Genomic DNA, 26,340 nt, shown 5'->3' with positions numbered 1-26,340 from the left:
TAGCTGAAATTTTTTAACAGCATCCTAACAAGAATCATATTTCCTGCATTTGCATCCTTCGGATACTCATATACTCTAGTTCTTTCACACTATTTATCTATTCATTAGTTATTATCATGCCTCATGCTCCAACTGTTTTACTTACCTTTAGTTTTTTTCCATTAGTCTGATTAGGTTTGACCTACCTCTTTCATCTGTTATAGCACAAGAAACATCATATATGAATTGGTGCTAAACTGTTGTATCAGAATGGCATCTCCAGTGTTACTGTACAGTAAGTACAGAACTGGGATGCTGCGGAGCAGGGAACAGTAGAAATACTGTTCTATTCACCACTGCCACCACTGGAATAGACACCAGTCAGATGTGTTGACTTTGCTTATTTGCACTGCAGTGGTAGTGTTCACTGCTGGCTCTCCTGTACTCTCCACAGTAGCTGCATTTAACTTGAAATAGGAACAGAAAAAGGAAATACACTGCATTTGTTCAAAACTGAGGAAAATTTTCTTTGTGCTGTCTGTCCGTCTATTGATTTCTGCAGCTATGCATCACCTCTTTCATTACAGCATGTACTGTAAGGCAACTGGGGCAGTATATGCCAGCTGATGAAGAAATGATCAGGATGGTATTACATCAGTCTCTAAAAACAGCTTCAAGTCTTACTTTCTTGTAAAGTATCGAGGAAAGTCTTTGACTGTGCTTGTTTTGCCATAAGGTATGCTTTAATTTTATGTACCAGGTCCTAATAGCATCAGTCACGGCTTAACTGGGGAGAACGTTAGTCCCAAGTATTAGCTCTTCTGACATTGTACAAATTTACTTTTGCAGGAGCTGGGAAGTTCAAACTACACCTCTCTCTTTCTCTTCCTTATCCCTCTTCATTTTAGGGAGCTACTGCAGGAGGAGCCACTTACACACTAAAGATTCTAGATATGAATCAGGTTTCATGTGCGACAGCATTTGGAATACTGGGATTGATTTACTACTCCTTACTACTTTCACCTAGCAATTTATGGGTAGTTGTTGCGAGTACTGAGACTACAGATCTCTCCAACAGTAATGTATTAAAGGGTGTATAAGGTAATGTATACAGGGAGTATTAAACTCCCTCACAGAACTGGGACTTGCAATTGCACGATTTGATCCTTCTCTCTGGTTTTATGCTGTGCTGGGCTTAACTGATCAGCTCAACATTGTTTATATAGGAGAGTTTTAATGTCAAAGGAAGCATTTTTTCAGCAACATTCTCCTATTTCGGAAAGGACATTTTCAGTCACCAAAAATACAGTCCTTAGTAGCATTATATGACTTGTAATAGCTTTATTTTGAAGATAGCTTTAATACAACAGGCCAAAATAGAACAGTGTCTTATCTTCCAATGCATATAAGCCCTCTTCACTGTAGTGGTTTTCACTGTCTGAAACAAACTAGTATAAAAATCAAATTCCAGTAAGACCATCTATGCAGCAAGAACAAATCTGATTTCTTGTGTTGCAACAAAACATACATTGACATCTAATGCTTCCAGTAGCTCCTGTCATGACTCATCTTTACAGAACTATGTCATTAAAAATACAACTAAGCTTGTTAGGTGAAATCCGCTTTCTTGACTAAATCTAACTATGTCATCTGCTGGACTCCTTAAAGCTCAGCAGAGGTCTGAAAGCCACACCATACACTGATGCCTCTAGACCTGAGGGGGACTTCAGTTGTCTTTTGGGAGTCTTCAGCTGAGTATTGGTGGTTTCAGATGACTTGTCACACTTGTCTGTTTTAACCAGTGTATCTGAGCCTTTCCTTCCTCTTTCTTTTTTTTTTTTTTTCCCCTTGCATATATCAGGTTCATAGTTTGCTTGGTAAAGCCAAAAGAAGATGAACCACCTGTATGCACCTATTACTGAGTCCAGTCTGCTGGTTACCAAAAGAGAGAGCAAGAGCAGCTTTTTGGCATAAGGATGACATGGCATTTCAGACAACCACAATATTGGATCTACCAATCAAGGCAAGGAATCTAAATATAACATGAAAATTCTAGGTGCATGTTGCTAACATCTCTCTATATACATCTGATAGCTAAAGGTTAATTTCCTTACATCTGTTCTCACAGGTTGGAAGGAGGCTGGATACAGAAGCACAAAGAAAATCTCATCGTTAAGATTGCAAATCCCCTAACCAACCTGGGAAACCCCAGTAGAGAACACCCTTTTGAGGTAGGGTAAAACTCTACTGTATGTACCTATGGTGGCAGCTGTTCTCTAGGAGCTCTATTATCTTCTGCATAGCACAAAATATAGAAAATAACAACAGAAATTCTTGTCTGCCACAATCCTAACTCTCAACAAAAGGCACCACAGGGAAGAGAACTTTTAATGCATGAAGTTCATATACTGTGAACATGGCACAGGTGCCCAGAGTCCCCTTCAGAAGCATAAGAATGTTTGTTAGTAGTTTCTCTAACAGAAAAAGCTAAACAGGTCTCAGGTTTCACACTACCACGAAGAATTCAGAGCACACCTTCCTGCATGGAAGGGCACAGAACAGAAATAATTCTCCTGGGATGTGGATCTGCACTGAAGCTGTATTCTATTTTTGGAGCTCTACTGGAACATTTCCAAGACCACCATGACACAATTACTTCAATATGGGTGGTAAACATGTCTCTACTGTTACTGCAAACTTTTCTGCACTGTTTGCTGTGCATTCTTTAACCTCTGTTTCTTATTGGAAGGATTCTTGCCGTGTTGTCACCTCATCTTTGGACCCCCTCTCTGAATATACACGTGGAAAAAAACAAACAAATCTTGTGCTTTGCTGAGCAGATACCATTTACTAGGTGGAGCCCACAGATAAGTCAAGGTAAGAAAGAACCTGATGAGATGAGACTGCTAAACCACAACATAATGCCTTTCTAGTTTGAGCCTTATCACTTAATCAAGCTGCTTCCAATTACAAGGAAATAAATGCCTGTACCTGTTACAGGTAAGACAGAATCAGTAGTAGAAAGATAGGGGTCAAGGGTTAGCATCCTTAGATTAAAGGAAGAACTAATTAACTATTTTAAAAAATTAACTGAGTACTACTGCCTTCCTCTATGAAGACATGATCCAAGGCCACTTACAGTAGTGCACATGAGAGGCTAGATTTGATGTGGCAGAACCAATACTGCAGTAGCTCTCTGCAGTATCTGCTTATCACAATGCACTGAAAGCACATGGAGACATTAATCCCAAAATTCAGGTACTTTTGCTTAAGAAACACTTAGGACTCTGAAGAGGGGCTCTGATTTTAACACTTAAAAAAATCTGGCTCTGATAATAATGTTGAGATGAATTCAGAGACTAAGAAATTAAAAGCTTCACCTACTTCTTGTTTTCTCAAGTACACTGTTAAAGAAACGCAGCAGCACTGAGAGCTACTATCAAGTGTTATAGTAACAGAAGGGCAGAAATAGGCACATCAAGCCCCAAACTTGTATATTACTCCAAACTTAACATAAAAGGGCTACTCATTTTCATCTAGGACCCAAGTTCCATTTAATTCTCTCACAAGAGGCTTTACAAATGCATCAGGTACAATGGGAATATCACAGTTGTAGTGGCTAGCACACATTATTTACATCTTTTATAAGCATACTCCTTATACTTACTTGTAAAATGTTAAGTATATTACAGCTTTAAGGTATTTTGTACTGCTAAAATCAGATTTATTGGTATGTTTCTCTGCCTAAATCTTATCTGTTGATACCTTACCAGCTGCATTTATGCAAAAACCAAGGCACAGTTAAGACTAGTAGAGCCCACCCTCTTAAAGTCCAGATTTTTGTGCAGCAATTTAAACTTATGCTCAGAAACCAGCTCTAGAGTAAGCGGAGTTTGTGCACATTCATTAGCAATGGTATAAATAAAGATTCCCCTGCTCCCCCCAGTGAAGTCTCATACCAAAGTTCTTTAATAAAAGTCATAGTTAACGCTAGAATAATTTTTAGGTAACACTAGAATAATTGGTTAACACTAATTCTAGTTAACACTATAATTTCTGTAACATGGTCTTGACTTTACTTCAATAATGTGGGCACTGTTTTTCTGTAAAAATCACTTCCTTATTTTTGAGAAAGTAAAGTCCATTCACTGTAAGAGTTGCACAAAATGCTGTATTTTATTAACTAAATCAAAAATGTAAAATGAAATTCATACAGGATGTTCAACATAAGCATACTTAACATGTTTAGGATTCTGTCTTACTGTCAAAAGTTTAAACAGTGGCTGGTGTAGGTGTAACATGTTAATGTTACAAGATGATCAGTTAAAATAAAGTCCCTGTATCCCATAGTATAGGCTGTCCAGCTGAAGCCCTACCAGAAGTATTACTGTAGTGCAGTGTAATTACATAAAAAATTATGGACTACTTTTTAACATACAATTCCATGAGACAAACCATGCAATCATCCGTTTTAACCAGCTGAAAACTTCCCTCCTGCAAGACTGCAAATAAGGCATGATTGACAGCTTGTTTTATTAGGAGTGCCTATACCTCTTGAGAAACCACCAGCTTTCAGGTGAGTTGCAAGCTGATCCTTCTGGGGAAGGACAACTTTTAGTTTTTCCACTTGAAATGCACAAAGCCAAAGGAAGATGTATTCTAGCTACATGTTTTAAGTACACAGTATTAGTACCTCAACTGAACATTAAGAAGTGCATACCACCTCCATCCTAATCGCAGGGAATTCAATCTTACTCCGGAGTTGCTTCCCAAACATAGCCTCTTACTTATCACAACCCAATGTCACCAAAATGGCAAGTGCACCCTCAAATGCAGCATTTCACCATACTGAAATCCAGCTAGCAGTACTAGACCCAAGTTTGGTGCAGACACACTGGTTTCATTAAGCCTCAATACACTTAGAAATAGCTTCTCATTTCTCTTCACGTACCAAAGCTGCAGAGGTTAGGATGGAGCCAAAATGGTCCTGGTGTTATAATAAAGCCCTAAGAAAGGCAGCAGGTTGTATAGTTACCTTCTTGCGAGCAAAATCCCTGCCCTAAAACTATGCAACCTACTACCTCTTCCTAGGAGCCCAATGCTTCCTTTTTGCAGTTCTTCTTACTTAGCAGCTGCTCTGTGAAGTCAGTTTAGCTTACCAGCTGCTTTTGGTCTTCTGCCTTTTAAGCCTGGGCACATACTGCAAGTTTACACTGTTATCACTGCTTCGTAAGTGGTTAGCCAGTTTTAACGCTCCGGGCTTAAATATTCATGAATGGCTCCATTTTCACTCTGACCTACTCTGCTAAACCTTCAGTCCCAAAAAGCATTTTCATGCTTTTCTTTGTTAGTACAGCAAGATGCTAGCTGGTCACACTAGTGCAGAAGCAGTTAGACTGGGTACACCTAGGATGTCAGGAGGAAAAAGAATGCAGTAAGCTTAAAATGTCTTTTTATAAAAACAGTAACCACCTCAGAGAAAAATTACAGTTCTGGATCTTAGATGCTCAAACTTCCTAACTTGGCACACACCAAAAAAGGTGAGGGGTCAGTTTTGGCCATTCAACGCTTTAATTTTATATTACATTGTTGAAGTCTCACATGCTAGAAGAGTTGGAGAAAAACAAGCAGACTTATTAATAAAGTATAATTGTAAGTTTTCCTTCCAACTTTTACTAAGCAGTTGGAATCACGGAATTTTAATGTATTATAGAAATTAGGGTCTCAAAAAAGTTTAAGTCACAATGTACAAGTTTGAGCTACCTGTAGTTTTACATTCAAAACCAAATTGTTTTAGAATAATTTCCACTCCATGGAGTATTCCCCTCTATATCTAGGAACATACGCATTTTCGACATCTAGCCAGCACTGTCCCACTCACCTTGGAAGAAAAGTAATTTTAGTCAAATATATCATTTAGGGGTTGCACCATTCACACCGATTGTTAATCCTGCAAATTCTATCACTGAGAAATCTGATACTTTACAACCCTAAATTTATCTGACAGATCTATTTTTACTTAATGCGGACATGAATGACTGCAAAGGACCGCAGTTTGTTTTACTCCTCAGGGAAGGCAATAGATTGTATAGTTATCTCCTGAACAGGGTAAAATAACTACCCTACAACTATACAATCTACTACCTCACTCTGACAGAGAAGCATACACTTCAGCAAAGAGCTTAAGCAGCTAACCATAGTTTCATTCTAAAGGATATTTGATACTTCAGGTAGCAATCCTAAACAACGCAACCAGAATATCAGTAATTTGTATTTGATTACCCCACCATACACATATAGGAATCAATCTACTCTTAATTTTTTACACCTTAGAGGAGAAAATTAATGTAGAATGATAACCTAGCTTTTCCAAGAATTAGAAAAATCTAAACATAATTACCCATAGGAGTTAGAGAAATATTTTCTCCTATAATAACCACTACAACTACAGAAGTTCAGTACAATCTGACATTGAGCTTAAAATTTACGTTTCCATTGTTGATATTCTGCTGCTTTAGGAAAGACAGTAGATTGTATAGTTATCTCCCAGTTGTGGGTATGACCCTAAAACTATACAACCTACTACCTCATCCCACAGTGCAGGCATCTTCAGAGTTGATGTAGAAAGAGTGTCGCTTTAGTAAAGACAAGTTAGGCTAGTTGCAGACAACATTTACAGTGTAAAATATTGATCATAGAAAAAGAATTCCCCTTGCTCCCCCCTGTCATTCAATAAAGTTATTTTAAAGATAAGATTCCTTAACTTCAAAATTTTACCAATTGCTTGGGTCTTAATATATTTCATCGTGAGACAGTTAGCAAGTTGTAGAAGTCACAGCAACTACAGTCATTAAACTTCTGTTAAAGTACTATTCATGTTCCACAGATGTAACCTCTCATCTGAAATTAGAAGAAAAGTCTGTCAGAAACATCATATGCAGACATAAATTTCTTTCTCTTTAGAACTTAAAAATAAAATCTAAGACCACAGCTACGCAGCCAACTTACATGGACCAGTTATGATCCATGTATATTTATATACTTAAAATACTTATAATTCTGGAGAAATAAATAATATTACATATAGTGACCTTTTTCAGCTGTCCTAACAGTTAATATCTCAAAGAAAATCACATACTGTCAAAAGTAGTATTTTGTGCTTCTTCTGTTAGTCTTAAATTACATAAAGTCCTGCATGCAGGGATTCTTTTATTATAAACAAAACTCCTTAAGATTACGGCCTATACCCTGACATTTAATTGTTAGACTGCCTTACCAACAGGCCACTTAAAATATACATTGTTTTCAGATCAGAAACAAGTGGGTTTCTCTAACTGCTCCTGACATAACTCTAAATCCAATTTCTACATTAACACAGCTCAACATGATCTTGAAGTCTTAGAATACTGAAATCAAAATACTTGCCAGACAGATGTGTGACTTACAATCCCCTTCTTAGCAAGGACATCTTGAGAAGAGAGCTGGAGAGGAAAACTGATTGCTTTGTCAATGTAATTTATAAGCCGATTTAAAATGTTTACAGAAATGCAGTTTTTAAAACATTAAATACGTGTTTTACTAGTACTTCATCCCAATTCTAAACTGAGGTTTTCAGACCACTCTTCAAACAAAGCCTTGATAGAACAAGAGCGCCCTAATGCATGTTAATATCCTTGCCAAAAAACACAACGCGTGATCCAATGCATTAATATACAAAGGGATGACGTTATTCCTTGAACAGAGAAAAAAATAAAAGTACTTTCCAACCCCCTCAACACTTTATGCCAGAATCCTCTATACAAATATTGATGACAAATTTTGGTGAATCACACTTAAAATCTTGCTTGTAATTGGTATAAATCTCATTATTTGGTTTTGCTAACTTAAACGCCTACCAGAACATATCCTTTAGCATGCACAGATGGACACAAGCAGTTGGTCCTAATGCCCAAAGCAGAAATAAATTAGAACAGTAGCACTGGGACAAAGTAACACCATTATGAAGCACTGGCACACATTACATCCTTTTGAATTAGCTCAGGCAGAGGTCCTGCTCTCAGGCAGATATCCAGTAGGGAAGCTGACAGTCCTTTCAATTCCCTGTTCCTGCATCCAAACCTTCAACAGCTGAGCAGAATTCCTGTAAAACCCCCATTTCTCCATGAGAGTCCAGCTGCAGAGAGAGCCAACTTGGTATCTTCCGTTTGTTACTTACTGACTGATTCCATGAAGTTAATGAAGTCCCAGATGTTCAGTTTCAGAAGGAACTTTAAGATGAAGCTGAGGATTCTGTGATGTACTGAACATTTTTTAAGCCCTTTGAAAAACTGAGTAGGTGTTACGACACAATAAGCTTATGTCAAAAATGTAAAATGTATAAAATAGGTAAGACAACACTTCTGCATTTCCTTTTTTAAAATTAAGCCTGAAGGACACAAGCATTGTAGTAAACCTAGAAAGCCATCTCTTGCATTTCACCACATTTAAGCAAGTTAGTTATAAACCTAACCAACTTGAGACGTATCAAACAGCGTTTATTTTGATTTCCATTGCCAGTAGGATTTCCCCATCAAGTTCTGTTCTTGGAAATTCTACATCATTTTCTACTGCCACCACAGGATTTTCCTGTTCAGTCGTTGAGGCTCCTCAATCCATAAGAATCCCTCTCCTTTCACCTTCCTGAAACAAGAGCCTTCCATCTAATACACATCTGGATGGGCTGTTACTTAAGGTAAAAAATGTCCTTGGAAAAATATTATTACTTACTTCCAGTTGTCATGCTGTGGTTATATACAGTAGTCTGGCTTGAGACCATAAAGTGCACACAGGACACTAGGAAAAACTCCTTCTGTAACAAATACACCTTACGAAAGATCATCAGGTACCTACCTTCTAACTATTGCAGAAAAAGCAAATTCATTGGTGTTACAACACTCAGGTATCATTTTTTATTCAGTTTAGAAGGGTATAGCATTAAAAGAATTAAAATTCTAGTCAAAATCTTCTTTTGGAAGAAGTTCAGGTTACCTTCTGCTCTTTTTTGTTTTACCGTGTATTCATGCAAAGTCTAGCTAATTAGTATTCTCCTTTATAGTAATCCTGCAGCTTTGAGTGTTTCTAACTTGTGGGTTATTGCTAACACTTTTCAAAAACTCTATTGCCTAAGTTGCCACATCCTTTTATGGAATGAGATCTGCCAGGTCTCCTTGGAGGCCTGCTGTATGCTGCTCCTCCGATACGATGCATTTAGGTTTTCTGGCACACACAGCAGCACAGAAGCTTCATGTACACCATGCTTGACCAATTATGCTCCTGGCGCAGCCTCTACTGTTTTGGGATGTTCTCATCTTCAAGTGAATCCGCTATTGCACATATCCCTGCTACTGAAATCACCATGCTGATGGTATCATTCATGCACAAGAGTATCAGGGTCATCTACCTGCATATTCTCTCCTTCAGCAGTAAACACTTAGACTACGATGAGACTTTAAGCTTTTAAGAAATACATGGTTAATTTGCTTTCCTTGTTAAAAGCTGCGTTCAAAGTGCTATTTTGCCAGTTGTCATGTGTTTGTATTTCAAAACCCCCAAAGCAGCGAAGGTGGAGAAAATGACACCGTAATCGTGCAACTTTCACAAGGCACCGGCAAAGATGAACACGTTCGCTGCCAAACACGACTCTGCTGAAGCTGCCTACCGCAGCCAAGGGCTGAGGCTCCAGCCTGCGCACAGCTTTCACCACACGATGGAGCGCCAGGGTTTACACCACCTGCACTAACACCAACTCCTCACAGTTTTAGCCCCCCATTTCAGCAGCACCCCCCGCATCGGAGCCACACTTCCCGACTCCCACGGACTCTTGCGGCGAGTGAATTCCTGCCACCTTCTCCAGCCACGCCTGCAGTACCTGCACATCCAGCATCCCAAACAACTACATGCAGACTCACAAGCTCCAGTTTGTTCCTTGCGTGCGGTTCTTGTCTGACTGGTGGGGATTGCAGGGGCGGAAAGGGAGCAGCGTGATTGATGCAAACTTAATTATCCTTCATATTGCTTCCCCTCACTTCACTCGACTACCCCTGCACTGTCTGTCATCACATGCTACGTGCATACCGCATCACCTCTTTCCAAAAGAGGCTCAGTAAAATTACAAGTTACTGACATGCAAAATCTAGTACGAATTAGAATTTTTTCCTCTTCTATAGTCACAGTTTGGGATTGCACCTTCCTTTGTATTAATAAAGTGCTTATCCGGCTAGAGCCTTGCTCCTCATTTGGGTCCAACAGAAGTGACAGTAGTAGACTCTAACTGGGCTCCAGCGCTCTGAAGTATGCTTTTCATGGTTTTCTTGAGCTACCTCTAAGTTTAAAACCTCCAAAATGATCCCAAACTGTACAGGGAAAAAAGTCTCAAGAATCTACATGTTCTGGGTTAGTAGCACATAGTGGAACGTAAGTGCTCTCCTCCAACCTGCAAAGGAGGAAAAAATAGCTCAAATGGTAGTTACAAGTTTTATCCATTACTCTGCTGAAGGAACAAAGTGTGTATTTGCGGAAATAACAAAAGTCCCATTTCCCCTCAGTGTGATCCTTTCCTCTCCGTGTGATCCTAAAAGACAAATGCTTTATTCTCCCAGTTATTTTGTCCTCTTCACAGCACAGAAGAAACCACCTAAAGCTGACAGTGAGTTTGTAGAAGGAATAGTTCCTACACAAACTGTGCTTTACTGACACCTACTCTACGCAGCGTGGAGATACACAGATACGTTAACTTGAGGTACACGATGCTGTAGGTACATCCTTCTGTGACAAGACCATTTGGCAATTGTAAATTTGTAAGCAGCTTGTTATCTGAAAAGACTCTTTTACTCTAGTGCTCAAATTCAGCTTTAGAAATTCAGCAGATAAAATTAAGCAGAACAGGAAAGTCAAAGCTGTAAGTTAAAAACCTGTGTGAAGATTAAGACTAAACAGATTAGAGGTTTGGTTTAGGTTGGTTTTTTTTTTTACTGTGTGCCAAGCAAATTCACCTGCACTGAAAAACAGGCACTGACTAAGAGAGCAAAAAATTCTTTCATTGCAATGTAACGCTTGCCAGCTAAAGTGCAGGCACCTTTTTAAGAGTCTCCCCTGCTTATGCCCAAAAATTTAAAGTTTCATACCTCTATTTGGACATGCCAGTCCATTTAGCAGCAATACACTGGACTAAGCGTAAATCACACCAGAATACTTGTTTGAACTGGCAAATTTTACAAAGATGAGAAAATAAGCACAAGCAGTTTCAGCACACAACGCTGTACGAATTTATAGATGTGCTTTAACTCTAAGCACGAGCAGGACCAAAGTCCACGCACCTAGACAGGGATATGTGTCTGCTACGGTATTTCTTGGGATTTTTCACACAACAATGTAAAATTAATACCACTGATTTTGACCAGTAATGTATTCATCTAGCGGCTCAATCAGAAATGCCAAATTTTTCTTACAAAATCTATATCCCATTTACATTTAAACGCTTTAACACAAAGCATTCTGGTTTTACATAATTATAACATGAACTATTATTGCTTTGCCACATTCTCAATTAGTCTGTTTGATAACCATGGAGTTACAGATGGAATATAAATATCCAGAAACCACGGCTTGAAAGAAATTAGAAGTCGCTACGGCCCACTCATGCACTGAATGAAGCACAACTCTTCTGGAAAAGTACAAGTATGTGATCATAATGAATAATTTCTAATATGAACAAAGAACCAAAGTAATACAAATCCTAGCACCTTCCTGTACACGTACTTAATTTTACAACATTAGTATTCAACCATCTGCGTGTAAGCGGTGCATGTGTTACATTACTGTGTATACATTACTGTACAATGATGGCAAAAACCTCAGTGAAGTTAGAAAATACCTTGTAGTAAAGAAAACGACTACACTAAGATGTTATCAGATTTTCACAAATCCTTTTTGAACACCCATCTGTCAGTACGCTGGCAGAAGAAATACATATATGAACACATTTCAGTTCAGCTACAGCTTCAAGCGCTACAAAGCACACTTCTCAAAGGAAACCATCGTTTTGGTTATTTGTTCCTGCTTCGAACAGGAATGCATGCTTACGTATAGATATACAAATGTATATATTTATTCACTTACTACTTAAGCAAGCTAACTTCCTCTGCATGAAGTTTGTATGTTAATATGATAATTACACAAATTCAGCAAATAATGCAGTTAGTGCATGAGAACGTTTTCCAGAATGCCGTGTGATGTTATTAATTGGCAACACAATTAAACATCTATTGCCCTTTATAAGTCCTGGGAGCTTTTTATCGTTTTGCAAATGGACCGATTTATCAAAAGGAAAGTGAAAGAAGGATACAGCTTGTTAGTAGTGGTAGAAAAACAAAGCAAGTGATTTGATGTTTTGCCTAAGCTTCCTTTTGCCAAGTCCCCAGTCGTCTTATGCAAAATAACTACTTCCCAGCATGACCTACGTGAATTGAGGTTAAGCATTTGAGATATACAGAGTACACCTTGGTGAAAAGCTCAGTGACAAAACCACAGTCAACACTTTTACATTAAAAATACCACAAGACAGCTATTTAGTAAGTCCCTCTTCACAAAGCTGGCTATTATAGGGACAAAAAAACAACAAACCCCTATTAAATCTACCATCGCATGTTGACTACACTGGAAAGACTGCAGCAGGTTTCAACCACCACCGTGAACAGCTCCTGGGGTAAGTTCAGGCCATTTAACACCTGACCATTGCTGTGAACAGAATGCGTCAAATTTGACAACAGGAGCCACACCAGTAAATAACTGTTTTGGTGAACCCCCCGGCAGCTGGGGACGCTCACCCACCTGAAGAATTAGGAAGAGGATGCCCGGACCCTTAAACGCTGTTTAGTTAAGTTAGAGAGATGTTACTGCTTTGGAAGGCACAGATGCGTTTCCCTGAAAATTCTGTCACGGATTACATCTGACCTGTTGTTATGCCTCAGCATCGTTCGGTACGGTTTCTACATACGTGTTGAACGGAAGCAATTCTTCCGTGCCCGTGAAGGCTCGCATTACAGTCAGGAAATTGCCTGCACAAAGCAGCACCATTAAAGAGGAGCACAGGCAAAGTAGAAACGGCAAATCTATCAACGAGGATTATCATAACCTTGAACATCAGGTTGAGTTTCCACTCCTGCAAGAAATACGTCATAAAACTAGGATGTGATAGAGTAACGTCCTTCTCCAAAACTGACTGCGCTGGGCCAGAAGAAAGTCTCCATAAGCACTTTATCGCTTGTCAGGGACGGATTCCACACTCTGCTAACGACAATACTGAAACATAACCCAAGCGTTTAGTTTTGACCAGTACAGCGTATACCGGCAAGCGCCGAAGTTCAGCTCCGTGCGATCCCACCCCTTACCCCCCAGCCTGCTGACAGCGTGCTTAGTTGCCAAAGCAGGTGCATTTCACGAGGTATTTTCTTCAGCGTCCGCCTCCTCGGTTTTGAACTTCGCTCTTCTTACGCCGTACCGCGTTCTGCCTGCCCATCCCGCCTCTCACGCCCTCCCCGCCTGCCCGCGGCTGCCTGCGGCCCTGCCCGCCGCCCCTACCTGCCTGCCCCGCCACAAGTTCCTCCGGCCACCGCTCCCCGCCGCAGGGCAGGGCTCCTCGGTGCCCGAGGCGCGGGCAGCCCCGGGGAAGGGCACGGCGGGCGACCCCCGGGCACGGCCCCCCCCAGGCTCCCCCCGCGGCCCCGCTACCGGGGGGGGGACACGGACGCGGCTCCCCCCGCGGCCAAGGTCTCCCCTGCCCACACACTTGATAGCGGAAGTGACGTACCCAGGCGCTGACGGAATCCGCAGCCTATCCCCGGCGGGCGGCGGGGCCAACCCACCACTCAGGAGCGCCCGGGGGCGGCACTTCCGGGCCTTCAAGTTAGTCTAGAGGAGAGAGAGGGGGAGGACGAGGGGGAGGACGGGGGGGGGGGGGGGGTAGGCCTCAATGAGAAGAATAACGACAATAAACGCAGACCCCGGCGGCGCCGGGGAGGCCCCGCCCGGCAGCGGCGGCCGCCCCCCCCGCCTCTCGCCGGGGCCGGGTGGCCGCAGCCACCGCCTCCGCCCACGGCCCGGGCCGCTCCCCCCGCCGGTGACAGCCCCCACCCCGCGGGGCGGCGGCGGCGCCGAGCGGAGGGGCCGGACCGAGGCCCCCGCGCTGGCCCGAGGAGAAGAGAAGACAGAAGAGAAGAAGAACGGAGAGGAGAGGGCCCGTCCGCCCCACCCGCCGCGCCGCCCCGCTCCCGCCCCGACCCCTGCACCACAGGCCCCGCCAGCCGTTTCCCGCGGGCTATCCCGAGCTCGCCGCTCGCCCCGCGGGGACCGTGCCCGCCGCCGCCGCCCCGTTACCTGCCGCAGGGTGACCCGGAGCCGCGCCGGGACCCGGATGCAGTCGCCGCCGCTCCTGCCGCCGCTCGCCCCGCGGCACCACGGGACGGCGCGACGCGCCCCGCGCCGCCCGCCCCATTGGCCCCCGGGCGGAGGGAGCCACCCGTCTGTCATCCACCGCCGCTCACGCCCATTGGCTTTGGGGCCGCGTGTACCGCCTGCACCTGGGACTCTCTCTTCGGATTGGGTGATGGGACGAAGGTCTCCGCCCCCTCCGCCATTTATTTCAGGCGTCTTCGGGGGGGCGGCAGGCTTGAAATGGCGCCCCCGGCGGCAGCGCTGCGGCCGCAGTCGGCAGGGCCGAGCGAGGCGCGGCCTCTCCGCGCCGGTGCAGCAGGTGCCCAAAGGCCCGTGGCGTGGCCTCTTCTCCTCAGAAAGGGCCGGCCCGGCGCGCCCGGCCGTGCGTTACCAGGCCGGCGTGCGTGTTCTCCGGCCCGCGCTCGCTCGGGCGTTGGTTTGTAGTCTCGGGGCCAGCGGTGGCTCGGCTTTCCAGGACGGCCACTAGCCCTGGTGCCTTAGGGGCTTTGGACCCCCTCTGGCCTGTGGCCATTGCCCTCCTGGCCGCTGCCGTGTTGTTTCTCACAAGCTGCTTAGACTGGAAGTCGGTCAGAAGATCTGAGACTAGGGGTAATGCAAACCTCCTTCTGAAGAGCAGCCGTTCAGACTGTTGTGTGGTGCCAAGTAGTAGGACACCAGGCAAGTCACAGATGCCAGCGGCAGCCAGAATAGGGTAACCAGCATAGTCAGTGCACTGTCTTCAGCAAGCTCTCCTGAAGGGGGTAAGGAGTAACGGTGGCAGATCAGTAGGCATTATGTACATGCAGTTTTTCTCTGGAGCTTTCGTTAGCCTCTCAGCATTGCAGGAGTCTTTGTAGTCTATTGAAGTAGAGGGTTGAATGAGCAACACAACTGGAGTTTTAATCGCTTTGCTGATAGCATTCTCTGGCAGATGAGAATCTGGTTTACTTGGGGAGCAACCACAGAAGTACTTTCTCTTCCTTCATCCTTCCCTGCAAGCCCAGTGAGCTCTTGAAGTAAGGAGTTTGTCCTGCTCCTTGCTGGGAAGAAGAAGAGGAGTTGCTTTTCTACCAGCTGCCCCCCCTGGTCCCAGCCCTGTAAATGACTCCTGTTTTCAAGTTACTTTGCAGTTGGGTGAGATAAACCTCTAGCTCGCTGTCAATGCTCTATTGTGAGTTGTGTATTTTTGGCAAAGTTTGTCTGTACTTTTCTCTCTGCCTTTGGGTTTTATCCTGTTCTACTTCAGAAGCAATCTGACTTGGAAGTCTTATGTCAGTGTGTTGTTACCTAATCAGAATACCTTTTCTGGTTCTGTTCCTGATTGTTTGGGTGTTTGGGCTTTTTTTTTTAATGCTTTGGGGGTGCACGGGGCCTCGAAGGCCCATTGGAGTCTTTCTGAGGAGGAGAGGTGGTCCTTCAGGTTGTCAGTGTGTCTGCAATATCCGAGTTATCGGGACTAATACAAGCTCAGGGAGGGAAGTGCTGAGTTCAAAAACAAACTTCAAAGACAGATCTGTTTTCTGTGTCTCTTAATTTTCACAAGATCATTGGGATAGAGAGAACCTTAAAAAAATGTGGGTATGCACAGAGCATTCTTGTCAGTCTTTCTCTGTGAGTAAGCTTTTCTGTCGTCGTCTTTGGAGAAGTTTTAGAAATAATGGAAGCGTTGTGAGTTCTTAACAATTTTGTCAAAGTTTGTGGAGTTTGATGAAGTTCTTCTGTGTGTGGTGTCGTGTCTTACTTCACAGGCACCGATTTGTATCGCAAATGCGAGAGGGGGACGTGGAGCCTTGTTTTCGGCGATGAGAGCAACGAACAGATTAAACAGTGACCTGACGCCCGTCTGGGTAAGGCAGATGAACAAACTAAATCATGATGCCTCAACAGCTAAAAGGGGAACCCAAATGCAGTTTTCCTCCTTGTGTAGGTAAAACTTTGTCAAATACATTTGGCCGGCTGCTAACTGAAATTTGACTCATTTTGTGATGAATACAGAAGCTACAGCCTGTCTTAGGGTGAGAAACTGTTGTCGGGTGTCTGCCGGGTACAACCGCCTTGGTAGCTCCTGCACTCCCACTGTAGGTCACAAGATGGGGTATGACTACCCGGAAAGATGACTGTCCAAGTAACACATTAAGTAGGGAAATACCATCTTACAGTTGTATTTTGCTGAGGCACTGTAATAATTCATGCTAGCACACAGACAGAATTTGCTAGAAGTAGTATTTATTAAATGTTATTTTTCAGGAGTCCCATTCAGAAAGGTTGTAAGAGGTCTGTGGAAATTCAGGTACACATTTTTAGTAATTTACAGGGTGTGCTGTCTATAGTGAGGACTGCTGGAGGGCTGGATTGGCCAGAGGAGCAGAGTGCTGTAATCGGGAATTCAATCCCAGCTATCCGATAAATGAGGAGGGATACAGAAGCTTTTTTCAAAATTGAAGCATACTATAGATGACACATTTCTTTTCAAAGCAGGAAATACTTACTGCGTGACCATGTTCTTTTGGGCCTGTGCTTTGCCAGATGCACGCTGATTCATTGGTGGCCATTGTTCATTATACCCATGATTGGGAAGTGACATTGGTTTTGGCTTAGAGAAGAGAACAATTCCATGTTATGTCCAGTCAGGCACCAGACAGCTGTTGACGTGACAAATTTTTCTTTGGAAAGTGAATTGTTTTATCACTTTTTGCCTAACTTAAGTCTTGTATTTTAATGAGAAATGCCAGCCCATCTGTTTTACTGGAATGCACATAGCTGTGGATTAGTAGGCCATTTTCAATAGCACTAATTATTTTAAAAGCAGATCTAGCGACATTGAAACTGTGTCTTGAAATGTAATAACCTAGGAAGAGTCTTTGGTCTTGCAAAACAGTGCAAATAGTTCTGCTCACCTTACTCTCTGTTTCTTCAGGACAGACAGGAATTGGAGAGTAAATACTTTTCCTCATCTAAGACTGGATCACAGTGTAGAAAATGCTGAAAAACACTGTGGGCAAATGCACTTGGTATGAGTACAGAAGAATATAATTCAGATGTATAAACCACTTGTTATGATAAATCTGTCAAGTGAAGTTCTCTGAAAAAGGGGTGATGTAGAAAGCCTGAGTTCTGACCCAAATTGGTAGATGCAGTAAACAGGTGGTATGGTACGTTGCCACTGGCTGCTGTGGATTTCCTCGTACTGTACTTGAGCTTCGGTTGCACGGAGTGTAAAAGATCAGGAATGACAGTGAAGTTACTCTGAGCATTTGACTTGCTAAGCATTGCTTGACTGCAGCAGCAAGTGATTACAAGCTGTAACCTTAGCCATGTGAAGCTCAGGTTACCTCCTGAACACATTTGTTACAATTAAACGGCACCTGAACAGCACCTTAGGGCAGCACCTTGGCAGGTTCTAAGTGAGAAGTAAGAGATAAGGGTGATAAAATTTGTGGTTGGTCGCAGTTCTATTCTTTCTGTGTAACTGTGGAAATGTCAGTACGTGTGCCTTTACAAATTATACAAAATCAGAAGATGGTCAAAATAGTAAAGATGAAAAAAGGGTGAAAAGACCTGGCAACATTGGGACTGGAGGGAGTGTCTCAGCCTGGTGAATATGGAAGTGCATGGTCAAATAGCACTGGAACTGGTGAAACCTAGACTCCTGTTTTCTGTTTGCTTCTGGATTTTCTGTTACCTAGTAATGTACAAGTGACAGCTGAAGCTTTTCTCACAGTTAGGGCATTCATATTTCTCCACCATTCCCATGTGAATCCTGTAATGTCAAAAAAAAAAAAGTTTGAACTGCTGTTGCACCCTCTTTTCACAACAACTGCTAACAGAAAACCATCATGAAGCTTGTGGTAATTTACTCTCTTTGCACTTGGTTAAATTGGCTTGAAAGTGGTTGGTGGATTCAAAAGGAATGAGGGGAAGAAGGATGGACACATACACATACCTTGGAAACCAGACTAAAAGCATCAAATGGAATTTGGTATGAGGACTCTGTCTCCCACTTCTTGCATTAAGCATGTGCAAAAAGACAGGTTGAGAACAGAGTTGCTGGTGCATGTTCTTTCAAAATCATCTTGAGAGTAGTTAGGACAGCAGGTTTGGGGTCGGTTTTGTGCAAAACAAGTTGGGGGTGCAACATCTGCTCTTTTTAGAATTGATTTTTGCATCCCACCAGTATGCCTGTCATCCAACTTTCATGTGGGGTACCAAGGAGCTATGGGGAAATAACAGCTTTTGGCCCCAGTCTTGTCTGTTACCATCATTAGCAATGTCTGTGTTTGCATGAGGAGGCTTGGAATTGAGTAGGGGGCACGCGGGGCTGATCCTATAAGACTTCAGCATCAGGGCTTTGATCACTGTTGCGTTAAAGAGTAAAGAAGTTTGGCAGAAAATAAACCCCCTTGCGTTCCAGCTTATCCTCAGATGTCAGAGGGGCTGGGGGCAGCTAGATTTAATTTCTGAGTGATGTCTAATCCAATGCTATAAGTCCGGTTGCGTTCAATATGTTGAACTATCACGATGATGGATGCGCTAATAGCATACTGTGCGCTTGGCTTAGCTGCGTTCAATGCACTAGAATTACCAGAGTTAGGGAGTTTGGTTGTGTTAATGAACTATCACAACTAGATTAATGAGCAGCACAGTTTATTAAAGCAATAGTACAGGTTCTTTTGGATTGCCAATGATAAATACATTGTCTGCAAAGCACGTGCAAATAATAATACAGTCAACTACAAGCACGCTAAATTATGGAAAAACTCTTACAGAGATTTCTAAGTTTCCCAGGGAAGCACTCGGTATGACTGAGGATTTGAATCTTACCCAATAGGTGTTCCTATGGGGGGGGAAGGAGACGTTCAGCCTGATCCCAGAAGTCAGCGATTTCCTCCCAACTTGTCTATGATGGTGTCTTTCCTGACATTCCTCCTCTCTAAAGCCCTTTTATATTTTTCTTATTTTTTAGGTGGACCTTGAGTGACTCTAGTCATATATACCTTTACTTTGATTGGTATAAAGTTCTCTCACTTTGCTTTTAAAGGTACATACTAGAGAATATTGAGACCACGTGCTCAGTGAGGGGTGGTCCCACCTTGGAGGTGGGTAGCTTTTGGGATAGAGGTGTGTTTTGGTATTATAATCAGCAAAGTTCACCCAGAGAACATGATTTAGTGTGTCACTACTCCAGAACTGGGCACTTAAGATACACCTCAGAAGTAAGACAATAGTGTTGACAGAACCCCCATTATTTTACCTCCTTGCTTCAGTGGATTCAATGCAGGGACCTTCCCTTCTTGTTCCAGTAGTTCCAGTTGCCCATCCCTGCAGTGGTATCACAGAGTCTGGCCGCAGTGTCTCCACTCCACCCTCTGTGTTGTTTCTCAGAGTCAGCATACCAAGCTCCCCTGGTGTTGTTAACATCTAAGGTTGCAGGTTATGTTGCTTACGGAATTATTATAGAACAGATTTTGTGTATATCCACCGCATTCCACCCTGGAGGTTTACCTTCCCTTAAGAGGGGGACATATCAATAAGTCACCTCTAGCAATCATTCCACAGACCACTACCCCCCCAGGCCTGATCTGAAACGCTATTTTAAAATGAAAGCCTTCTACACATGGAATGTAATAATCCCACAGAATCCTATGGATCTCTTCTCACACAGTACCAGGTGTACTATTTGACATGTCCTGTGTGTGTTAGATTTCCAAAAAGGTAGTTGTCATACTACCAGGAGAACCAAAAGAAAACCAAGCTGATAACTTTTTAAGTTTTCCAAAGTTAAAATGTGCAGAAATTGAGCAGACATTACCCTGAAAAGCAGAAATGCTTTTGTATGAATTAGCAAAGCACTGTAGAGAAATGATGTAAGGAAAAAAGTGGTAGGTAGGCTCTGTACCTGTCAAAAATTCAAAAGGTGCACTCATGTGAATATGTTGTTGACTGTTCTGGAAAAATTACCAGGCAGATTACCAAATACATAAAGTGTTGTAGCCTAGCATTTATCATTTTAAACTAAATCTAAATTATTTTGTAACTCCCTTAAATAAGTTATTAACCTTACCTTAGTACATAGGTTTATATGGAATTAAGTGTGTGTGGCTGTGGTTTAAGGCTCAAATTTAGTGCTTAGGATGTGAATTACATTTCTCATAGAGAATAAACTTGAAGCTGTCAGGGTCATAGGAAGGATTCACAGCACACGCTGTACACAGGCTCCTTTTCCCCAACATCTCCAAATCCACCCTGGTTAGTCTGTGTTAGTCCGTCCTAGGCTACTCTTTTAGTGCCAGCTTCCCAAGAGTTTCTAATTTGTGATGGTACAATAAAGCACGCAACAGAACATATATACTAAATGCCTCTCATTCTGTTTACCTTTCAAAGTGACTTTCAGTTGTTTGATGGAATACATAGGCAGCATATATGACTGGGAAAGTAAGGCTAAATGTCAGGAGAGTGCTTTAGCTTTTACAGATTTGCTGACAGAATAAATTAAATTTTCACTAATGCCAGTGTTAGTGCTGCAGTGGGGGGAGGGCTGATTTTCACAGTTATCTTGCTTGATGTCATTTGGCTTCTCAAATTGTTGCAATGCTTCTTTGCAGAAGTGGTGATCAGGACTCTCACTTGAAAAAAAAAAAAGGCAAGACATTCTGATTGATGTGTCTCAGGTACGTCACTTGGAAGCATCTCCTCGCAGGCAGCAGAGAGATAATCCTTGAAATTAATTATTCTGATGAGCTCTTCAAAATACTGTTGCACTGAAATTTTATGCTTTGGTGTATCCTGATATGAGGCTTTTATTTCCAACACTTTTTTTATCTTGTCCTTGAATTTTTTGTCCTCCTGCAGAAATTGTACAGAGTTTTCGTGCTGTTCCAGGAGGGTTTGCATTTGCTGATAAATCTCTCCAGAAGCTTCGACTTCATTTGCGATTACCTGCAGTTTCTCCAGCTTTGTAGAATAGTCGTGGTGTAACTTGGATTGCAGTTCAGCCATTCGGTACCATATGCCCTTCAGCAAACCTATTCTAACTGTGTCAATCATTACCTTGGTGTCTGTAGCACCAGCTGTTAGCGCTTTAATCAGCTTTTCAATTTCCTGTGTGAAATAAATTTATGAAAAGTTATGTATTGCATCATAAACTCCACAGGAAGAAGAAACGGAAAAGGAAAGCCTTCGTCTTTGCCGTAAAACGGAAGTGACTCGTCAGCCCTGGTGTCCCGCAGGCACCCAACTGGGCTCCAGACTGGAAGGTGCCCACAGGAGGGGATCTCGCGCTTGTCTCGAGACTGAAATCACTCACGCTTGAGCCTCGTGAGCTGTTGGTAACAGCACCCGAGGAGGTCAGAAATGCCTCGGCTGTGGTCTCCTGTTGTTCTGGGGGATTGTGAGCTCCCCGGTGCCCCCGTGACAGTGCCCGGAAAACAGGGCAGAGCTGTGGGCTCAGCCCTGGGGGGGACAGAGCTGCCCGATGTGACGTGCTCCCCTCCCCGGGGGGGCAGCTCCCCTCGCTGTGCTCCAGTGGCTGTCCGCAAGCACCCCGAGAGCCATCCTCACGCATTCTCGGCCTGGCCGTGAGGCCACAGCGGGACCGTGAGGTCAAAGCCCTGCAGTGACGTGCCAGACATAAGCACCGACCGCTCAGCCCCCGGCCCTCACTGCAGCAGCTGCAGTGGCATGGTGCGAGTGCAGGGAGCCATGGCCCCTGCCCGCCACCTCCTCGTCCTCCTCCTCTCACCAGGCCCCTCTGCAGCTTTGGCAATCTCCACCTACGTCAGGCTCCGACCTGACCCCCTACCAGTGCCTGCACTTCACTAAGGCGCAAGCGGATCCCAACGTGCAATGGAAACATTTCTCATCTGTGCTTGCTTCTAGATGCGGTGGTGGCAATGGTTATCCAGCTTCTCAGCTGGATGTTGGTTTGGAGCCCTTGGGGCATCCTGCAGGTAAGTTCTCAATGTCCCTCTCCTTGAAAGAATCAACCTTGACCATGTGGCAAGAGCTTATTCCTGTGCAGTTTTCCTTAAGATCCTCTCAAGGTCAACGGCTTCCCGACTTCTTGGTCTACTCCTGTCCTAGAGCCTGAGAGCAATCCCAGAGGTAAGTCAGTGGGAGGAAGGAGCATTTACCTTTCCGTCTTCTTTCCACGTGAAATGCAAGTTGCTCCTTCTGTGGCCGATGCGCAGACATAGAGAAGAGGAGAGAGGGATCCGGTCGGGCTCGGTGATGTGCCCCTAGGCGTTTTGCCTTGCGAAGCTGTCTATGCCGGCCCCTCGCAGCCTGAGCTGCTCCTGGTGCTGGCTGCCAAGCCAGCGGGCTTGTTGGGGTTGAGTTTAGAGCTGGCGGGAGCTCCAGGGAGTCCTTTCTCCTGGCAGCTCCGCGCGTGGGTCGTTTTTCCCCAGCATGGTGCTGCTGCAGGCAGGCGGTAACTCTTTGCACCGTGCTCCTGAGTTGAAGGGAGAGATGAGTGCCGTGGAGTAATCCCGTCTTTGAACTGCACTCGCTGCCGCTCCGATCTGAAGAAGTATCTTGAACTGTGTCACGGGAGCTGTTCTGTCCTGCGCTTCCTTGCAGCCGTGCCTGTAGGCGAAGGTGATCCAGCTTCCTGGCTGGGTTCCAGGACTGAGGCTCCGGGAGATGGCATGGGTACGTCACGGCTTTTCCCTCCCTTTGAGAGCTGCCAGCCTGACGGCTCTGCAGGTGTGAGGACGGAGACCTGCATGTGTGTGCCCTCTCCCTGTGTGATCCCCTTACCGCTTCTGCGATTCAGTTCTGCCAATGTAGATCACAATAGATGATGGAAGCGTCTCTGGACGGTTAGTTACAGATGTGCCTGCAGGGAGGACTCTTCTAGCTCCTCGGCTGGATGCTGTGCTACAGCCTGGCTGGCATCGCAGGGGTGAGTAGTCTGCCTCTGCTGACCTCACAGGCTAAGCGCTGGTTTTCTGTAATTTATTCATGTGAAATTGAAGCAAATATTTTCTGTTAAGGTCCTCCGAGAGCCAGGTACCCAGCTGAAGGAGGAAAAAAGTCCCTGGAGCCATCTGAAGTCCTAAGGCAAATGCTGAAGGAACTGGAGAGAAGACACAGTGGGTATATTTCACTCTGCCTTAGCTGTGAGACTCGGCAACCGGAGGTTTTGGATACACATCTGGACATGCTGTAGCCTGCACAGCGGGAAGGGGTCGATCAGAGCCTCGCAGCAGCGATGCTGGGTTGCACGCCTGGCAGGTGCTGGTGAGCCCCAGAGATGGTGCAGAGCCTGTGCTGCCAGTTGTGGTTCAAGCCGGGTGCCAGGGGCAGCTGCTGCCCCAGTTTTACCATTGTGGCTCAGAGCTGGTTTGTGCAGACGTCGGTAGGCAGATTTGAGGGCCTGGCGTGTGCTGAACTTGTGTTCAGCTCACACGCAGCACTGCTTGCCACTGGGCCAGTTCCAGGTGGGAGCGAGGTCCCAAGCAATGCTGGCTGCCCTTTCCCGGTGCTGGAAGTCAGGTGGAGATGCTGATTCGGCAGGGCTTTCTGGGTTGTGCTTGATTTCCCGTCTGCAGACCGATAGCTGGGATGGGACGAATGTGACCGTTGCTGGTGCTTACAGGGAAGGGCATGAGGGCCTTGCAGAGGAGCCCTTCTCAGAAGGGCTGTTTCCCCGGCTGGCCTGGCTGCAGCTTCTTCCCATCCTCTCTGAAGGAAGGCATTTAGCATCACCTTACAGGTTGTCAGAAACACACTACGTGCAACACAAACCAGAATATTGTCTGCAATTTCCTGGTCTCCCAGCAGCTCAGGCGTGGCTGTTGTTTGGAGCAGTGACTAGGCGCAGCCCCAAAAGCCCAGGCATTGCTTCTAAACCTTATCGATGTCTTTGAGAAGGATTGCCTCCTGAAGATGCCATCTGCCCCATAGGGAACGGTTCCGTCTGATCCAACTGTGCCGCTTGCTTTCTCAAGAGACGGACAGAGAGGCTGTGCCGAAGGAGGCGTTTTCGGGAGGAAGCGGTGGCTCACTGCCAGTCTCTGCTGGAGAATCGGAGGCGACGCAAGCCCCCGGCACACCAGGTAATTGCTGTCCCGTGGTCAGCTGGCGTTACCCCTTAGCATCACTGTGTCAGCAGGCTCTTCCCCTGGTGTTCGCTCTTGCACGTCATGTCAGCAGCCAAAGCTGAAAGCGTTTTGGGTTCGAGGCATCTGGACCATGTTCTGCAGATGATGGGAAATGTGACTCTTAATCGAATGTACCTCCTGCTGTAGCTGCATCCCAGAGGTTGCCCGGAGTCTCTAGAGGCCCAAGGCACAAGAGCAGCACAGAGTGGGATCCCTCCTGCGAGCTGAGGTCCAGAGCGATGCCCTGACTCCCAGATTGGGCAGGGGCTTAGGGGGAGCCTCCCCGTCCTCCTGCATCCTCTGTGCCCGAGCCATGCCGAGGCTTCACCTTTTGTCTCTGCTTTTTGGCAGTGCTGTCAAAGCCCGGAGAAGACCACCGCAGCAGCGCATATAAATTTTTTCGAGCGGACTCAGGTACTGAGCCGTCTTGCTGGGGTCCCTAAGTGGGAGAGATGTCCTAAAATCTGGGAGCAGCTGCAAGCAGTGCGCATGCTAGAGAAAAGGCTGAAGGGGAGAGCAAGGTTCAGGTGTCTCCCGAGAGGGCCTGACTCTGTCCCCTTGGGGAGTGGGAGCTGGCCCAGGGGGAGGGAGAGTTGGGGGTGGCACTGCCTGCTGCAGGGATGTTTTTTGTCTCTGTCCCTCAAAGGAGTGGCTGGTCGAGCAGCTGCGCTCCCCGCCGTGCTCCTCTTCTGGCCTTCTGAGTTTTGTTCCATGGGACAACCCGTCCCAAAGGGTGGGAGTGTGTCCCCAGGCACCAGCACTGGGGGGAAATGGGGAACTTCCTGGCCCTACCAAATGTGCTGCAAGCTTACCAGTGGTGCACAGGGCGACCCAACGTTCCAAATTGCTCCTCCAGACGTGGTCGGCGAGAGGACCAGAAGTGGTCACGAGCCCCAGAGCTCCGCAAGCGTTCTCTGTCCCCAAGATGTGCGGAGGCGCTGTATGATAGGCACAGCAGCAGTCATGGTTGCCATGCCACTTGCAATACTGTTATGCTGTGTCACGATCCGGCACTGGAGGAAAACAGTGAGTCGTTGATTTTCCCCCACCACTGCTTCCTTCGACGGCTGCTTGTAGCCACGAAGCATTTCTAGTCAGGCTGCTGTGGAGTGGCGAGTTAGTGGTTGGCCAAAAGACTCTGCTGAGGTTTCTGCTGAGGCCTCTTAATTCCTGGGCCCTCTTCTCGGGAGCCCGCTCTGACTGGAGCCAGTGTGAGCTCAAACTGACCCTGCCTGGACAAGAGCAGCCCCCAGGAGGAACAGGCACAGGCAAAGCAAGGTCAGGACGAAAGAGAGTGGGGGATGAGATTGCCCTAGCAAGCGAGGTGCGCACAAGAGCCCGCTCCTGACCAGCAAACCTGCCTGGAGGAATCCCCCTGCTCGGTGGTGCCATGAGGTGCAGGTGTCCACCTTGGCCAATGTGTGCCAGCGGCTCTGCCCGTGGTGGTGAGCCTTGCCGGCTCTGGGCTGTGCTGTGGAGCTGAGTCCCTCTATCCCGTCTGCAGCTGAGGGCCTCAGCGGCCTCCTCTCTCCACAGGTGTGCCTCTGCTGCTTCAGGCTACCCCTCGCGCCCGGGCAGCCGGACCAGCTGCCCCAGCACCCCTGACAGCTGGAACCAACGACAGCAGCCGAGGGTCCTGCCAGGAAAACCGGTGCGCCCACCCTCCCCGTGGCCCCCCAGCCCGTCCCCGGCAGCCCTGCTGCTGTGGAACGAGCCCAGAGCCCGCCAGCACCAACCGAAACGGCCCTTCCGCCCCCCGAGCCCACTGCTCCGACCCTCCAGCAAGGGCTGA

At 45.4% G+C, this 26,340-nt stretch overlaps 2 protein-coding genes and 1 long non-coding RNA gene across 3 annotated transcripts; 2 read left to right on the top strand and 1 right to left on the bottom strand.

Annotated features, from left to right (window-relative positions):
- Positions 1 to 10,991: 10,991 nt before the first annotated feature.
- LOC115353717 (cuticle collagen 19-like) lies at positions 10,992 to 14,886 on the bottom strand. The gene is made up of 2 exons (XM_030043521.2): positions 14,392 to 14,886; positions 10,992 to 13,926 (listed from the first exon to the last, which is right to left on the bottom strand). Exons 1-2 carry the CDS (start codon positions 14,542 to 14,544, stop codon positions 13,543 to 13,545), a joined length of 537 nt encoding a protein of 178 aa, XP_029899381.1. The 5' UTR covers positions 14,545 to 14,886; the 3' UTR covers positions 10,992 to 13,542.
- LOC115333411 lies at positions 14,722 to 26,340 on the top strand. Its single transcript, XM_029996318.1, has 11 exons — positions 14,722 to 14,767; positions 16,197 to 16,375; positions 22,324 to 22,394; positions 22,477 to 22,548; positions 23,023 to 23,094; positions 23,270 to 23,347; positions 23,439 to 23,537; positions 24,396 to 24,503; positions 24,900 to 24,962; positions 25,405 to 25,574; positions 26,053 to 26,340. The coding sequence occupies exons 2-11, from the start codon at positions 16,251 to 16,253 to the stop codon at positions 26,338 to 26,340; spliced, it is 1,146 nt and encodes a 381-aa protein (XP_029852178.1). The 5' UTR covers positions 14,722 to 14,767; positions 16,197 to 16,250.
- On the top strand, positions 16,582 to 21,574 carry LOC121232478. Its single transcript, XR_005930983.1, has 2 exons — positions 16,582 to 17,459; positions 21,298 to 21,574. It is a non-coding gene; the product is annotated as an uncharacterized LOC121232478 (long non-coding RNA).

This window comes from Aquila chrysaetos, chromosome 20 (assembly GCF_900496995.4).
Source record: "Aquila chrysaetos chrysaetos chromosome 20, bAquChr1.4, whole genome shotgun sequence".
Lineage (NCBI taxonomy): Eukaryota > Metazoa > Chordata > Aves > Accipitriformes > Accipitridae > Aquila > Aquila chrysaetos.
This window is presented reverse-complemented; position numbering and strand designations above follow the sequence as displayed.

What these genes read in the sequence shown, in the direction of transcription:
- LOC115353717 (XM_030043521.2), bottom strand. Translation starts at nt 14,544, where the DNA reads ATGACAGACGGGTGGCTCCCTCCGCCCGGGGGCCAATGGGGCGGGCGG. An exon ending in TCCGGGTCACCCTGCGGCAG is followed by an intron (nt 13,927 to 14,391) that starts GTAACGGGGCGG and finishes TCTCTCCTCTAG; the next exon opens with ACTAACTTGAAGGCCCGGAA.
- LOC115333411 (XM_029996318.1), top strand. Translation starts at nt 16,251, where the DNA reads ATGAGAGCAACGAACAGATTAAACAGTGACCTGACGCCCGTCTGGGTA. An exon ending in CAGTTTTCCTCCTTGTGTAG is followed by an intron (nt 16,376 to 22,323) that starts GTAAAACTTTGT and finishes GCTTGCTTCTAG; the next exon opens with ATGCGGTGGTGGCAATGGTT. An exon ending in GCCTGAGAGCAATCCCAGAG is followed by an intron (nt 22,549 to 23,022) that starts GTAAGTCAGTGG and finishes GCTTCCTTGCAG; the next exon opens with CCGTGCCTGTAGGCGAAGGT.